Source organism: Urocitellus parryii, chromosome 15 (assembly GCF_045843805.1).
Source record: "Urocitellus parryii isolate mUroPar1 chromosome 15, mUroPar1.hap1, whole genome shotgun sequence".
NCBI lineage: Eukaryota > Metazoa > Chordata > Mammalia > Rodentia > Sciuridae > Urocitellus > Urocitellus parryii.
Window position 1 is genome coordinate 16,949,052 of NC_135545.1, and position 16,185 is coordinate 16,965,236.

Genomic DNA, 16,185 nt, shown 5'->3' on the forward strand with positions numbered 1-16,185 from the left:
ACTGCTGCCAAAGCAGGAAGGAGGATTGTCACGTGAAATCCCCCAGAAGCCAGAACAGACCCCTGCCCCAGCCACCAGAGAGGAGAACAGACTCCCTGGGCTCAGCCCACACCAGGGCCCAGCAGAGGGTGAGGAGCAACTGAGATCATTCCAGAAGCAGCAGGATGGCAGGCTCCCCAAAGACAAGTCAGAAATCATCGGGTTTGGTGTTGGGGCATTTATTTCATGTCCCTTTTGTACAGGTCCAGGGGCCAGGTGTGGGGACAGGAGACCAGGTGGGGTGGGGATGGGAGGCAGCAATAAATAACATGGACAGACAGAGCTCCCCTCCAGACAGATGAGGTTAGAGGAGGATAGAGGGGAGCTGTAATGTGGACGTGGGGTGCTGGCAGGGAGGGGGCAGCTAGGAAGGAGAGGGAGGCCAGGCCCCCAGGACCTCAGTGTCACCTGCCCCAGCTCCTTCCTGCCCCATCCCCCACAGCTCTCAGGAGGAAGGGAGCCCACAGCCAGGGGGGGCCGTGAGGGTCCTGAGGGCGGCTGGCTCACGGGCTGCCCGGCCCCTCACTTGACGCGGATTTCCGCATACTCCGCCAGCTCCTCCGTCAGGGTGTAGCTGTCCTTGGTGGGTCGTTTTCCCAGGTCCGAGTGGGAATAGCTCAGGTCCAGCTCTGGGGGCTCCCCCCGGAGGCCCAGCAGCCTCCTCTCCGATCCCAGGCGTCTCTCGCTCTGTGGGAGGTGACAACCCCTCAGCAGTGTCCTCTCCCTCTTTTTCCTTTGCATCAGTAAGTGATGCAAAAATGACAGAGTGCTGGCACCTCCCCGGTCCCCAAGTTCAGCCGCAAAGCCCTGCACGAGCCTCCTCTCTCAAGGACCACCAGCCCGCGGAGCCCCACAGCCACCACGTCCCACTCCGGGGCCTTTGCAGGTGCCCATACTCCTAACACCACAACCTTCTCTTTGCAGAGCTTGAACCTGGCCTACAAAGTCCGTTCCTCCAGGAAACCTCTTCAACAGGGACTCCAGGGCCACATGCTGCCACCGAGAACACCTTTCCAGGTGAAGTCTACTCAGTCAGATCCCACCTTTCCAGAGGTTTCCAAACTCCCCCGTTTGGATTTGGCGTGGTCTCCCTCCTCCATCTGGGAGGACCTGTGGGTGTGACTTCATCTTCCCATGATGCTTTGCACCGGGTACCCCCACCCCCCAGGTATCTGGACACACACGGGACAGCAGCCACAGACGGAGGGAGCAGCAACAGCAAGAGTAGACGGGGCTGCTGGGCAGGGCCAGACTAAACCAGAGACTGCCTTAGACGCCTGACAGGACACACACAGGCAAGCCGACCCCAGGACCGCGGAGGGCCCAGAGGGAGGCACACTGAGGCCCCGGAACCTACCTCCTGGGGCTCTTAGTGACACTGCAGGGTAGAGACCTCTCTGGACTATTGGAGAAGGAAAGGCAGTCATAGACACAGGCAGGTAGGCAGGGCAAGGGCGGTCTTGAGCCCTGTCCCTCGTGGTCCCCCCACAGCCTCAGCCTGGCACCCCCTTCCCCACCTCCCAGCCAGCCCAGCCAGCCACGACTCCTTCCTCCCCCGGCTCTGCTCCCTGGCCTCGCGGGCCCTGCTCAGGCCCTCAGTGTCCCTGACATCCAGGTCCCCTGGCTAGCCTAGAGCCACGGGGCTCTGGCCCTCACCTCGTACTTCTCCGGTGCCCCAGAAATGCGGAAGTCGCTGCTGTACAAGACATGAGGGTTGTCTCCCGCCGAGAAGCTGGGGCTCTCTGTCACGTTCTTTCTGCAGGGCAGGACATGTCAGCCCTCGTGGCACGCCCAGATCGCCCTCTCCCTGAGCTCTCCGCACCCACATCCACCTTAGGACTTTGGCCCAAGGGACCCCACAGTGGCCCCCCGCCCTCTCTTTCTGTTACCAGAGCAAATACTCTTCATTGCATTCACAGCTGCCCACCCTTCCTGGCCTTGGGGCGTCTTCCCTGGCGGAGGACAGCAGGGGACTGTCCCTATAGGCAGGGAGGCTGAGCACACAGCTGGGCAGGCAGGTCCTGTGTAATCCACGTGCTCAGCCAGGCTGGGCCCTGACCCACGAAGGCAGGAGCCCTCTCTCTCCCGGAGCAGAATCTGCCTCCCCACTCAAGCAGGGCTGCCCTCCCTGCCCACCCCGGCCTCTGCTGCACCTCCCGCTCCCATCCCCTGGAGCCTCCCCCTCCCCCTATCAGCACACCCGCCCCCGCACTCACTTCCTGCGTGTCTGGGTGATGTAGCAGACGATGGCAATTAGAATAGCAAAGGCGACCACAGCTCCCACTGGCCCAATCTTGGCCCACATCAGTCGGTCTGAGGACAGAGAAGACCCAGGTGCCCTCAGGGATGCTGGTGGTAATGAGGACACTTGGGGTCTCCAAAGACAGGTTGGGAGAGTCAAAATATTGACACATCCTTGCAATGCCTGGCCGACGTGAGGCTCCCGGCTCTATGCAGGATCCCTTTAGAAATTGCTAGAGGGCTCAGGAAGGGGCTCGAGAAGAGCAGGCAGACTCAGGGCAGCTGCTCCTCAGTAGCTTGTGCTGCTTTATTAATCCGCACCACTGACCCGTATCCAAGTAACCTTGGTGGAGAGGGGGGCGCCTGGATGGAAAAGGGGCCCTCTGCTTCCTGGGGCTCCCACCCCAAGGCCCCAGAACTCACGGGCTCCCTGGAAGGGCAGCTCCAGGCTCTTGGTGCCGTAGAGGTTCCTGGCGGTGCAGATGACTCGGGGCGGGGCCTGGGCCTGTCCCCGAAGTGTGAGGATGCTGGTGAGCAGGAGGCCACTGCGCTCTGAGTACACGAATTCCCGCTCCGTCTCGTTCACGGTCACGTTGCGCGATGGCAGCTCGAAGGCCACAGACGGCTCTGGGTTGGACTTGACCACGCACAGGCACTGCACCGTGTCACGGGCCGCCGCACAGTGCGACTCCAGGAGAATCATGGGGGCAACTGCAGGGTCAAGACCAAGACGGAGTGGGCTGGAGCCCACCCAGGGCTGGGCCTCAAAGGCCTCCTTGGCCGGGGGCAGGGCCAGGGTGGGGGTGGTAGCTGTGTGTGGGATCCCCGGCTCTCCCTGCTCTTTTTCTCTGTCTTGACCAAGAAACACAGAGCGCCTTGACCCCTGTGTGATCCGGCCAGCTGCAGGTTTTCCCTGCAGAGTTGAACCTAGGCCAGGGCCTTGAACGTTCCCAGGCACTGATAAAGATGTTTAGGACGTTCCTCAAAACACTGAAAAACAATTCAGCCCCGGCCCTGAGCCGAGTTCCTTCAACCCTCTTATAAACACCACATTCCAACACCCTCATGACAGAGATCCCTAGGAAGAATGTCCCTTTCTCTAGCTGTCTTTGGCAAGGACATGGGACCCCCCACCATCTGTGTGAGAGTCTCTCTAATAAATGCTTTGGACCGACCACTCTGGCCTTCAGAACTTCTTCCTTTAGAACCCCATTGGCCCCAGCTCTGGAAGGTTCAGGATGTCCTCCTGCCACTGCTTTGGGGGCAACTCCAACCTCAAAATGGGCCAGATCAAGACATCATGTCACAGGGATGAATGGCACCTCCCCGCTTGCACCATCTCTAACTTTTTTCATCTTATGAAACATAAACAGAGCACTCCTTGCTCAAAGCCCTCTTCCAGCTGCTACCTGGATCACTTAGAATAAAACCGCAATTCAGGCCAGGTGCACACCTGTAATCCCAGTGGCCTGGGAGGCTGAGGCAGGAGGATTTGTAAGTTCAAAGCCAGCCTCAGCAAAAGCTAGAGGCTAAGCAACTCAGTGAGACTCTGTCTCTAAATAAAACCAAAATAGGGCTGGGGATGTGGCTCAGTGGCTGAGTGCCCCTGAGTTCAATCCCCAGTGCCAAAAAAACACAAAATAAAAAAAAAAAAACACCTCAATTATTTGGTCTACAAAACCCCAGGGACCTCACCGAGTCCTCACTCTTCCCTGCCCTGGCTCCTTCCTTTCTACCTTGGTCCCTTCCCTTGCAAGTCACAGTGGCCTTCTTGCTGTTTCTCAGACCCATGGAGCACCTTCCCACCCCCAGGTCTGTGGTTCCTCCTTTTACCTGGAATGTCCCTGGGACACCTGCCCATCTCCCTCCCTCCATAGGAAGGAGGCAGCTCCTTCTCTGACCACTCACCCCTTGCCTTGCTCAGGTTTTCTTCCGGGCACTCAGCCCCACCTGGTTATATACTGATTATGGTTGTTCTCTCATTTCCAAGACTGGGTCTTGCTGTGTCTCCCTCAGACACTTAGAAGGGAAGAGCTATTGGATTCTCCCCGGCCCCCAGAATCCTGCACACAGATCCAGCCTCCTGCCTTCTTCCTGGCTTCCAGCCCACTTTCAGTCCAACCATCACACGACTTCCACCTGTTTCCTCCCCCAGAATCCCCCTGCTCCCCTCTCATTGGGCTCCCCATTGCCACCAGCACCAAATACCAAATCCATCCCAAGCCATTTGGTTGAGCTTTTCTTTGCTACCATTTGATTACAAATATTGTATTGGAATTTTTATTGTTTGATTTTTCAAAATATGAAATGATATGAGAACATTGAATCTTGCTTTTTAAACCATGTTCTTCATCCCCCTTGAAAAATTGGTACTTTCCTCTGCTTACTCTGGACTGAACACTGGTCCTGTTAATTCTGACCCAAATCCATTTACATGCAGGCAAAGACCCTTGGTCGACTGACCCCATGAATTTTCAATTTCTAGCAACAAAAGAGTGGGCCAGGAAGTCACATGAGCAGATAGATTGCACCAGGAACAATTCCAATAAGAATCTCAATGCACTTGTCTCTTAGTCTACCAAGTGAATACAGAAGGCCCAAAATGCCATTTAGACAAATGTGCATCATGCTCATTGTACTACTGACCCATCAACACAGCCCACAGAAAATGAAAAACCATCAATCTAAAATGATGGAGAGTGAACTCTACCAAAACCCTTCCACTCAAACCAGCACAGCTGTCACTCTCATGGTAGAGCATCCACCCTGGACCATGGGGGACACTGGCCAACACCTTAGTCCAGGACATGTGCTCAGTATCTTGGCAGCTTTGCAGGGAACCTGGAAGACCTATGAAACCCTGACGTGATGTATAAATCCCAAGGGGAACAAAGAATGGGGAGTTGGGGGTGGCATGGCTTTGGCTTGAGTCTCAGCTCTGCCATCTACTGGCTAAGTGATATCACCCAGCTTCCCTGGGCCTTCCCGAGGGACTTCTCTGTACAAACAGGGGTTGTGGTCCTTAACCTGCAAAGGGCTTCTGGGCTCTGCAGATTGGTGCATGAGTGCACTGTAAATACTTAGAGTCCTACTCAGGTTAGGTAGATAGCAGCATCCTAGCAGAGATAGCACATGAGCCAGGTCTCGGCTGCAGGAACTCGTGACAAATACCCAAGCTGGTGTCCCAGTAAAAGGTGGATGAGAAAAGAGATTGAAAACGAACATATAGAGTGCACAGGACTCATCAGGTGCTGGGAGGCTCAACACGAATCCCTTAGTCCTCTAAGCCTTGCTTGTTGTGCGGTACTGTTACTGTTGATCATACCCTTTTTACGGAGGAAGGATCTGAGACTCAGCAAAGCTGAGGTCACTTGCCTGGAATCGTGCATCAAAAAAGGAAAACAGGGCTGGGATTTTGTCCTAGGTCTGCTCAACTTTGTCAGGTCCGGGACTCCAGTAAAACTTTAGTTTCCTTCTATTAAGCTGCGGTGAAGAACAGTCCCCTCTCCCCCGGAGTGTGGTGTGACAATGAAGTCAGTCAATATGGGCACCTTGCTCAGACAGGTCTCCTGCATATTGTCAGCACTCAGTAAAGGTGACTGCCTCCTACATGCCATATGGGGACACTGACTGCATGGACAGAAGGGATCTGGGGGCAAGCAGTTTACAGAGTTCTTGGTGAAGAAGGAGGACCTCAGCAGGCGGGGCAGGGGACAGGGCCACTGCTGCCCTGCACCTGCCTCCAGTAGGTTGAAGGCCTCTTGCTCCAAATTTGGTCATTTGCTTTCAAAACAAGATTCAGTGAGTCCTCCTGTGTCAAGGGTTAGAGGGAGGAGAAGCAGCCAAAGATCTAAGAGCCGAGGCCAGCTGTCAGGACTCTAAAGACCTAGACATCCACCACATCCACTGCCTTCCTAGCTGCATGGCCAAGGCTACATGGCCAAGGCTACATGGCCAAGGCTACATGGTCGCAGGGAATTCTGACCTTTCATTTTCTTCTCAATTAAAGGGGATGATGATGAGGTGTATCTGCTTTGCAAGATAATGCCTGCGAAGAACTGGTTCCATGGCCGGGGGCAGGCCCTTAAGGAGAGTGTCCGGCCCCCTCTTCTGACCCAGGAGGGGTGTGTCTGTTCTGAGGCGTCTATCAGATTCTCAGAGGGTTCTCTCCGGCCCTTAAATATAAGAACTACTGATTTGGGGCAGCATGGGGGAAAGGGCGCTGAAGCAGAGGGGACACTGGGCCCGGGATGGCACATATGAGAAAGCAGAGCACCGCACAGCCATCTGCTATAATCAGGAGGAAGTTAGAGGGGGCAGTGATGGGGGGGATGGTGCCCAAAATTATAGGTCAACAGAGGAGCTGCTGACCAAGGCTTAACCACAGGAGATGGCGTTTCATGATCGCTCCTATCCACTATGTCCTAATTACTGCCACGAACAGAATACTGAGCCCAGACTGTGGGGCAGACACTACTGAACTTACAGGTCGAATCTCACTGGTAAACTCACGTGAAGCCTGAGGTGAAGTGAGGTGAAGTGCGGAGAGACCTGCGCCAAAGGCCAAGTAAAGATGAGGAGGAAGCAGGGGAATGGAAACCCAGAAGTGACACACTCCAGAGGGAGTTACTTGCCCAAGGGGAGTGGAAACTATGACTTGGCTGCTACAACCTGCAGTGCTGGCCTGGGGTGGGGAGGCGGGAGCAGAGGGTGCTATCTGCAGAGAGGAGGTCAGAGAGGCCTTAGTTTGCAACGGAACGATGCATTTCATTGCCAAGACAAGCTTTTTTTAATGAGCATCCCTCTCACCACTCAAGCTGCACTGTATCTGTTAATAAGCTTGGTGTCTTCTAAACCCGTGACCCACCTCCCACAGAGCCGCTCAGCCCTTAGCACAAAACAACTTCTCAGTCCATGTACTCTGATGTAGTAACACAGGATGAGGCCCGTTCTGGATAGTACAGAAGAGTAGAACCAGATCACCTGGATTTGAATCTCAAATCCTGTCATTTGCTGTCTATGTGACCTTGGGCCAGTGGCATAACGTCTCCAAGCCTCAGTTTCCTTCTCTGTAAACTAGGGGCAGTAATAGAACCTCCCTCGTGAAGATGAAATGAGTGGGTCCTTGGGCAGTATTTCCAACAGCATCTCGTACATAGGAATGATCCACGGAGTCTCTGTTCTAGTTCATGTAGAGGGGCAGTCGCCCCAGGACCCTGCAACCTCCCTTGGTCATAGTTCCACGCTGACAGGTGGAAACACAGTATTAGCTGTGGATTTTTTGCTATGGATTCAGCTTCCCTGACACCCCCATCCTCATCTGCTGATGAGGACCTGCAAAGCTTTCCCTGGCTGAAATGTGTGTGTCCCTCCCAGGTGTCCCCAACTTTTATGGCAGGTGGCTGTACCGCCCATCACAAGTGAAGGGAGTGAGGGCTACCAGTGTGTGGAAGGGTGTTGGGAGCCATTCTCGCACGTGATCGGGTGCCTCCCGTTGAGGGTCTGAGGCACTTTGGCAAAAGTTGAAGTTTTTCCCGGCCCTCTCCTGATGAGAGAGCCCATCCGTGTGGGGGTGTGCCTGACCACTGACCCCGGGGACCCAATCGCTGACCCTGACCTTGGAGTGCAGCCCCCCCTCAACCTTCATTGGATGGAATTCTCCCCTGAATCTCTGGTTCCCTAATAAAAGGCTACTCCCCGGCGTGCTCGCTCTCTCTCTCCTGCTAGCCCTGAGTAATCCTTGCTGCCCTGCTGGGCGGCTAGAGGAGCAAACCAGAGAGGGGAGCCGTCTCGGACCTAGCAATAGAATTAAGGTAATTGAGTCTTGTGTTTTTATTTCGATCTCGTCTAACTAACTTTATGCCTAGAACCTCATTAATGAAACCACTGCGCAGGCCGCGTGGAAGAGAAGGGGTACTCACACTCCACAGACAGGTTGAAGGCGGTGGCCCTCTGGCCATACTGGTTCTCAGCCACACACCAGTACTCCCCATCATCCTCCGGTGTGACTGCGGGCAGCTCCAGCTGCAGCTGGCTCTCATAGATGACCGTGGCTAGGATCTGCTTCTCCTTGAAGATGGTGAGAATAGGGTCCGGGTTGCTCTGTGTGGAGCACAGGATGGAGACTGTCTCCCCCTCCACAGCCACCATTGTCCCATTCACGGTCGGCTTCCAGGGTGCATCTAGGGGACAGGACAGAGAACCGATGGTCAAAAACCAGGCAGTGCTGCTGCCCCTACCAGTCGACTTTCACCATAGCACCATAAAGTTAATTCAACCACTCAGGATGGTACAGGTAACCCCAGTCCTGGCTGTCTTATAAATTTATAAGAAGGTGCTTCTGCAGCCAGAATGCTTATCTGTAGCTCCGGCACTACCTACCGCTTCCCACCTATGTGCATTCCCAGTCCTCACTTTTTTCATGTGGAAAATGGGCTTAATAATAATTCCATCTTCATAGGGGTGATTATCCTGCATTCACTGACAATCTGCTGAGTGACAGGCATTGTTCTAGCTTAAATAATGTCCACATGCTCTATAAGCAAATATATTTACAAAATAGGGTAAGTGTGGGGAAAAACAAAGGAAAAGTCAGTGTAGTCATGGTTTAAAATAGGATAGCTAGAGAAGGCTTGGGGAGACTAGGAGGAGGTGGGCAGGGGATGCTGGGGGAAGAGCATGCGTGTAAACACTCAGGAAGTGCTGAGTAAACATTGGCTGTGGCTGTCATTATTATCCCCAATCCTGGGCACTTTGCCTCAATAAATATTTGTGAATGAATGAATGAATGAATGGCCTCTGCTTGGTTCACTGCTAAGAACCGGTTCTGACAGCTCCTCACAGTGTACAGTGCACTCAATGGAGCTGGGTTCCCCCTGAAACTAACAGATTAAAACACAGATTCCTGGGCTGGGGTGTAGATCAGTGGTAGATCCGTTCCAAGCAAGTGCGCGCACACACACACACACACACACACACGCCCAGATCTGCTCTCATCAGCCAAGGGCTGACCCCAGGAAACCATTTAAAGGGCTTTCCTAGGTGGCAGGGACAGAATCGGTGTCCTCCGGTCTTGTCCTTGGAATAAGAGTGGTGCAGAACAGGAGCACACCAGATAGACACTTGTGGGAAAAACAAAGGAACACCTTGATCTGCAGTCCTCCCCTGCACGTTTATGGCTGGCTCATGGCTTCGACCACCACCACTTTTACGGCAGGTCCCAGGGATCCTGGAGTGAACACTTTGGCTCTTATCTGTCCCCTGCTGAGGTGTGTGGGTGCCTGGGGTGCACAGGGCCGGGACTCACACATGACGCTGAGCTCCACGGTGCGGTTGTCCTGGCCATAGGCGTTCTCTGCCAGGCAGGCATAGATGCCATCCTCCCCGGGGGTCACCTCCTCCAGCTCCAGGTACAAGATCTCAGTCACGGCTTCCCGGAGCACCGTTCCGTCGCGCATCCAGGTCAACAGTGGCGGGGGATTGCTGTCGGCCCCACAGACCAGGCTGACGTGGGAGCCCTCGATGGCCTCCACTGAAGAGTTCATCTCCACAATCACCGGGGGGTCTGAACCGACACCGCGGGTCAGCAGGTGGGCGGGGGCTGCAGACTCGCCCCGCCGTGGCCCCGCCCCCGGCCCCGCCCCCCGGCCCGCACCCAGGCTCACACTTGACGTCCAGGCTGGCGTAGCCCTCGAACTGCAGGGTGGTGTTGGGGAAGGCAGCCTGGCAGCCCAGCCTGTGTCCGTTGGCCTCCCTGGTGGGCACGAAGTGTAGCAGCGACACCAGCACCCAGGTGCCCTCGTCCTCGCGCAGCCGACCCAGCACGGTCGGCTCCCCGAGTCCCTCGTGGCCCAGCCAGCTTATTTCTGGGCGTAGCTCTGGGCAATTGTCGGGCACCATGCAGCTGACCTCCACTTCCTTGCCTGCCACTACTTCTGGGGGAACCACGATGTTGGGGGTGTCTAGGCCAAGTGAAGAAAAGGAGGGTCCAAGAGACAGCATTGGGCTCCGGGGCTTCCCCACTTTGTCCAACTCCATTCCTGGTACCTGGGTCCCTGAATACCGAAATCTCCATACCTTCCCTCCTCCTGGTCACCCCAAAGCCCTCCACAGACCCAATCGGGGTGCAATAATAATGAAGTAACAACAAAGTGTTCTGAATACTCACCGTGGGTGCTTAATTCACCCCATCCCTCCAGCAATGCGAAAAGCTCACGCTATTATTTTGCGCATTTTGCAAAGGAGGAAACTGAGGTCATAGCTTGCACAGGGTAAAACTGGGCTTCAAACCCTGCCACCTGCAGTCAGCATCAGTGCTGTTGACACTAAGTATATTCTCTAAGAAACCTTGCGTTGCCCCCATGCTTGTTTTGATTGACCTGCCCGCCTGTGTGTGTGTGCGTTGTGTATGTGTGGGGTGTGTGCAGTTTGTGTGTGTGTCATGTGTGTATATAGTATGTGCACACTGTGTGGTGTGTGCGATGTGGTCTCTTTCTACACCAGAGCTATAATCCAGCTCCCCATATAGACCTTGTGTTCCTGGGGAATCTGAATCTTAGATCTCTAAGTAATAAGTCCATCCAGAAGTTAGGCAGTGGCACTGCCTGAAATTAGGCTCTATTTTGATTGGCAAATCTGGAGTTAGCCACATTTTATTTGGCCTACAGGATTTTTTTTTTTTAATTTTATGGTGCTAGAGATGGAACCCAGGGTCTCACACCAACTAGCTACACCCCAGGTCCAGGATTTTTTAAAAAGTATATCTAAATCAGCACCAATATTTAGGAATTAGGAGTTTACACTGAAAAATCGACAGTTTGGTTTCCCTTGAAAATTCACAATGCCTGACAGTAGTGGCCCTGCATTCTGTTAGCCTGAGCAGGGTACCAGGTGCCAGGCACCACCAGGGACACTTGACAACTATTCACTCATTGGCTGCAAGTGCTGTTCTTATCTCTATTTTACAGAAGAGCAAACCAAGTCCCAGGGAAGTTAAAAAACATGCCCAAGACCACCCAGTTAAAGCATCGATCCAGAGAGGTTGCCCCTGACCCCTAGGCCCCACTTCCTTTACTTCCAGAAGTTTCTAGATGAGTAAGAGCAACCATTTTCCTCCGAGGGCAGCTAGTCTATTTAGGGTCCTTCTTTGCTCATCTGGGTCATGTGGGCAGTCCATGTGGTCTGCACCCCCCACCCATTCCTCCTGCATCTGCCAAAGACCTCCCTGGAGGGATGCTGGGGAGGACCGACTCTCACACTCTTGCCCACCCCAGCGCTGTCCCCAACCCCCTGGTGCCTGCACGACCCCTGGGGGACTCACTGATGATGTCCAGGACGCTGTGCTCTGAGAAGGTGTACTGGTTGTAGCCCCCCAGGTCCCCGCGGAAGTAGTACTTGCCCCCCAGCTCGGGGCTGAGGGTACTGAGCAGGAGGGTGCAGTTGCGCAAGCCCAGGTCCCCCAGGAGGCGGCTGCGGCCCTGGAAGCTCTCGTGGACGACTTGGGTGCGGGACTTGAAGACCACGGGCGGGTAGTTCTTGGGGTAGGGGCTGTTGAAGTACCAGACGCCGTGCACCACGGCCGGCCGCAGCTCATCCGGGAAGTCAAAGCGGCAGGGGATGGAGACGCAGGTGCCCTCGAAGGCGGAGATGGACGAGGGCATCCAGGCACTCCAGTGACCCCCTCGAGAGGCTGCGGGCAGGCAGGACAGCTGAGGCTGAGGGACACTTCCTACCAGATAACCCCCTCCAGCTCCCATCACCTGCCACTGGCCTGGGGGTCCTGAGACCAAGGCTCAAGATCCCCAGCACCCTCTCCCCCCAGACATTACCTGAAATCATAATCCAAAACAGGGGCAGAGCCGTGAGGAATATCATTGTGGGCGGCAAGTGAGCGAGCCACAGCTGGAGAGGGAGAGGGGCAGGTTAGAGGCCAGGGAAGTGACAGGCAGAGCTTCTTGAAAGGCCTCAGGAAGGAGCTGCTGCTGCTGCTGCTGCTGCTGCTGCTGTTATTTTAATTACAAATACTTATATAACAACGGTCATGTTCCAGGCCTGTGCCTCACTCTGCTACATTAACGCCTCTGATCTCTTCAATGTAGGAAGAATTATTATCCTCATTTTATAACTGAGATCCGGAGAGGCTAAGTAACTTGCCTGAGGCCACTCAGCAGATCTGTGATCTCAGCCACCAAGTCCCTTGTCTCTGTGTGGTAGGGATACACTGATAAATGATCTTCAGCATCCTTATGTGCCTGGGGATCTCCAGGGACAGTGCTGAGGCTGGGCCAGCCACGGAGAAGCGAGAAGCCAGGCAAGCCAGGAGGAAAGGGAAGTTGGTACCTGTCCCTTACCTCGGTCTCCCTGAGTTGGGGATATCTTCTAGTTCCACTTTAAGCTGCCAGTCACCAACCTGGAACAAGAGTCACACAGGTGCCAGGGGGTGGGGGCCTAAGCACCCACTGTCCCCTTCTCTCTGCGGGTTGAGCCCTGTCGTAAGTCTGCCCATGGGTCCTCTTCTGCTATAGATGCTGGGACCCACCCACTCAGTCTCCAAGCCACTCTAAGGCTACACCTCCCCCAAAACCGGGGAGGCGGGAGAACTGTGGGAAGGAATGGGAGCCGCAGCATCGGGCTGGGGGAACAGGCGGGTGTGGTGAGTGGGGTGAAGGAGCAGATGTCCCACCGCCGAGGCCTGGGGGTGGCAGGCAGGGACCCGGCCCCATCAATGACGGGGTTTCACAGCATCAGCATTCCCAACATGCCGCGTGAATTCCTGCCGCCCTCTCCCACCCTGCGGCCGGCCCTGGTGTCCCCACCCTCACCAGAGGCCAGTGCCCAGTACAAAAGAGCCCTGTTCCCTCAGGGTGCGGGTTCCTCGTCCTGGGGGGCTCCTGGGGTAGGTGGGAAGGGGAGAGGAGTCACACTCTCCTGACTGGGCTCTGAGTGGGGCCAGGCAGGTCCAGGGGTTAGCGAGCCCCTGGCACACGGCTACTCTGTGGGTCGCCTGGGGGTTGGAGCCAGGATTTCCAAGTGGCTGCTTTCCCAGTCTTTGCTGCCCTCTTCCCACGGACACAGACTCATGCACAGACACAGGCAAGCTCTGGTAAGAAATGTGACGGCCAGAAGGAGCAGGCTCGCCCAACAGACTCCTGAGGACGTGGGCACCGTGACCCCTGTGTCCACACTGATGTGCCTCCTATCGCACCATGCCATTGCAGCTCTCCAGGCTGCCCTCCCTCCTGTGCCCCCACACCTGGACAGACCTGGGCCTGGACTCCAGGTACACACACACACACACACACACACACACACACACACACCCGGCTCTGCTCACAAGACACAAGGACAGACATGCACACGCTGAGGTGTAACCCTGGAGGGGTCCACCCAGACTCATAGCCATGGCAGGTATGGCCCTTGCACCTGTGTCAGGAAGGTACAGGAGACAGGCACAGGTGAGGACCAGCCACGTCCTGGGCAGATATGTGAGATGAACATGAAGACCATTTCTCAAGGGATGCCAACACTGGTCTTAGGCGGGGAACCAGACCATCTTGGCCGTGACAATGGCCGATGGATCTCTAAAGACCCACATGCATTCACAGGCAGACAGCACATCTGCAGGTTAAACTTTCGGAGGAGGGATCGACATAGGAAAAAGTTATGCAAAAAGTTGTTTAGTGAGGTATAATGAAAAAAGTTGGAAACACTGATGTAGACTGATAGGCGAGGTGTAGTCTGTCTGTCTGTCTGTCTCTCTGTCTCTCTCTGTCTGTCTCTCTCTCTCTCTCACACACACACACACACACACACACCTGCTGTGCAGCCAGATATTAGAACTTGCTCTTTCACAGCCTGCTCTCCTTCCCCACTACCAGATGACCGCATGCAGGTGTCTGATCACTTGGGCATCCTTCTGTCCTTTGCCCTCCCCAGACCATGGCCACCTCATGTGTCCCTAGCTTGGGGGCCCCAGGAGAACCACTGTTGCAGAACTTCCAGCCTCCAGGGGTGCTGAGGAGGGTCTCTTGCACTTTCTTTTTTGGTCTCAGCCCCAAACCCCATCGCTGTCCCCACTGTGGGCCCCACACATTCCCAAAGCAGTCCCAAGCAACTGCCCCCGCCTGAATCAGTGGCCCTTCACAGTGACCCTCCATCGCCCATAGCACCTCACCTTGCACATGCTCTGGGTGCTGCCCGTCCTCTCAGCTCCCCAGGGTGCTGTGCCCCGCCCGTGCCCTGGCCCTCGCGGTACTCACTTGGAAGCTGCTTCTGCGCCCTCGGCTCCACAGGCCCAGCTCACAGTCCCCTGGCTTCCCAGGGTCTAGGCCCCCACTGGCCAGCCTCTCCCCTCCCCCCTGGGTGCCAGGGGCCGCCTGCCTCCAGGGCCCAGCTCCTCCCTGCCCCCGAGGGAGGGGGGCACAAAGGGGCCCTTGTCACTAGGGCTGGGACTGGGCGGCCTGACGCCTGGGTTCTACTAGCTCCTTCCTGAAGGGGTGGGGGGCTGCCTCACTCCTTCCCCCTCCTTCATCACTGTGCACCCCAATTCTGAGTCCCTGCTGGTGGACGGTCTCTTCTCTATGGAAGTCCCAAGCTGAGGAACAGAGGCATTGTCCTCAGGGAGCTGTGGCAACGTTAGGTGTGACACCGGTACCAAGAGGCCAGCAGAAGCCAGAGTGGGCAGGAGGAAGAGGAGGCAGGTCCTTCCCACCCTCAGCTTCAGTGTCACCTCTGCCTTGTCTCCGTCACTTCCCCTCCGTCCTCCGGCTCTGTTCTCCTCTTGGCTCTTGCTGTGCAAATGACCTGAGGTGTGACCTGCCTCTTGGCATGGGGACACGCCCTCTTTACATTATTCTGAGTGTGTCCCTTCTTATTGATGAACGGCCAGTGGGTGACCGAACACATTCCTCGAATACCCCGTGACCCCTTGGGACTCAGGGCCATCGCAAGTGTCGCTCCTCCTTCCTGGAAAGCGGTCACCGTCTCACCCCACTGCCCACGCCGCCCTGGCCACAGCCCACTCATCCTCAGCACGGAGCGTGTCGTGGACACCACTTCCTTACCTGCCCCTCTGTTTAAATGCCGTCCTTTCCTCCCATGGGACTCGAGGCACCTGGGGCTGGAGCTGTGGCTCCTCCTCTGCTTACTGGGCCAGCCTCGACCTCCCAGGGCAGGATCTCAGCGGCCTTCTGCACCCTGTGTCCTCAGAACAGTGTGTGGTGCGAGGAGGACTGGGCATGAAGTCCCTCTGTGTGCAGGTTCCACAGGGGTCCTGAGGCCCCGGGGCCCTGCCCTGGGTGGTGACCTTTACAAGGCGGGCAGGCAGGCGCACAGGAAGGAGGTGGTCTGATTAAGAGCAGCGGAGGTTTGATACAAGTAGGTCAGCTGCACTGTGGTGGCCAGAGCTCTGGGGAGGTGCGGGGAGGGGGTGGGGGTGAGGGGCAGGGAAATCCCTCAGACCCAGAGCAGAGCGAGGAATCAGGGAAGGCTGGGGGAGGGGGAGTCCCACCCCCACCTCAGGCTTCATGATGTCAGACTCTGCCCGTGCCTTTCCCAGTCTGGGACAATGGCCCATTGAAAGTGGGGTGGGGCTTGAACGCCTGGGTCCTGGAGAAGAGAAGGGCCTGGTGCCTGGGCTTTAGGGGAGGACACAGAGATGCTGGGGTACTCATGTGTCACCACCATCCATCTACACCAACCCTCTGGGGTTGCAGTTGGGGACTCTCTGGGCATGAAATGAAGGCTGCTTCTAGGGAAAGGACGCACAGGCATGGGTATCACACAAGGATCCTGCTAATTATTGCCAAGATCTGCCATTGCCCTCCGCAATGCAGGAGTGAGGCAGGTGGTGTGAGAGTGAGTGACAGGCTGGGTGAGGGGGCCGAGGAACCAGAGAGCAAGTGTCCT

The 16,185-nt window shown here is 55.9% G+C and overlaps 1 protein-coding gene across 1 annotated transcript; it reads right to left on the minus strand.

The window, feature by feature from the left end:
* Positions 1–561: 561 nt before the first annotated feature.
* Mag (myelin associated glycoprotein) lies at positions 562–14,568 on the minus strand. The gene is made up of 11 exons (XM_026391254.2): positions 14,538–14,568; positions 12,630–12,688; positions 12,108–12,180; positions 11,600–11,968; positions 9,945–10,241; positions 9,587–9,844; positions 8,202–8,462; positions 2,704–2,991; positions 2,256–2,352; positions 1,696–1,795; positions 562–726 (listed from the first exon to the last, which is right to left on the minus strand). Exons 3-11 carry the CDS (start codon positions 12,151–12,153, stop codon positions 562–564), a joined length of 1,881 nt encoding a protein of 626 aa, XP_026247039.1. The 5' UTR covers positions 12,154–12,180; positions 12,630–12,688; positions 14,538–14,568.
* Between the last annotated feature and the right edge of the window lie 1,617 nt (positions 14,569–16,185).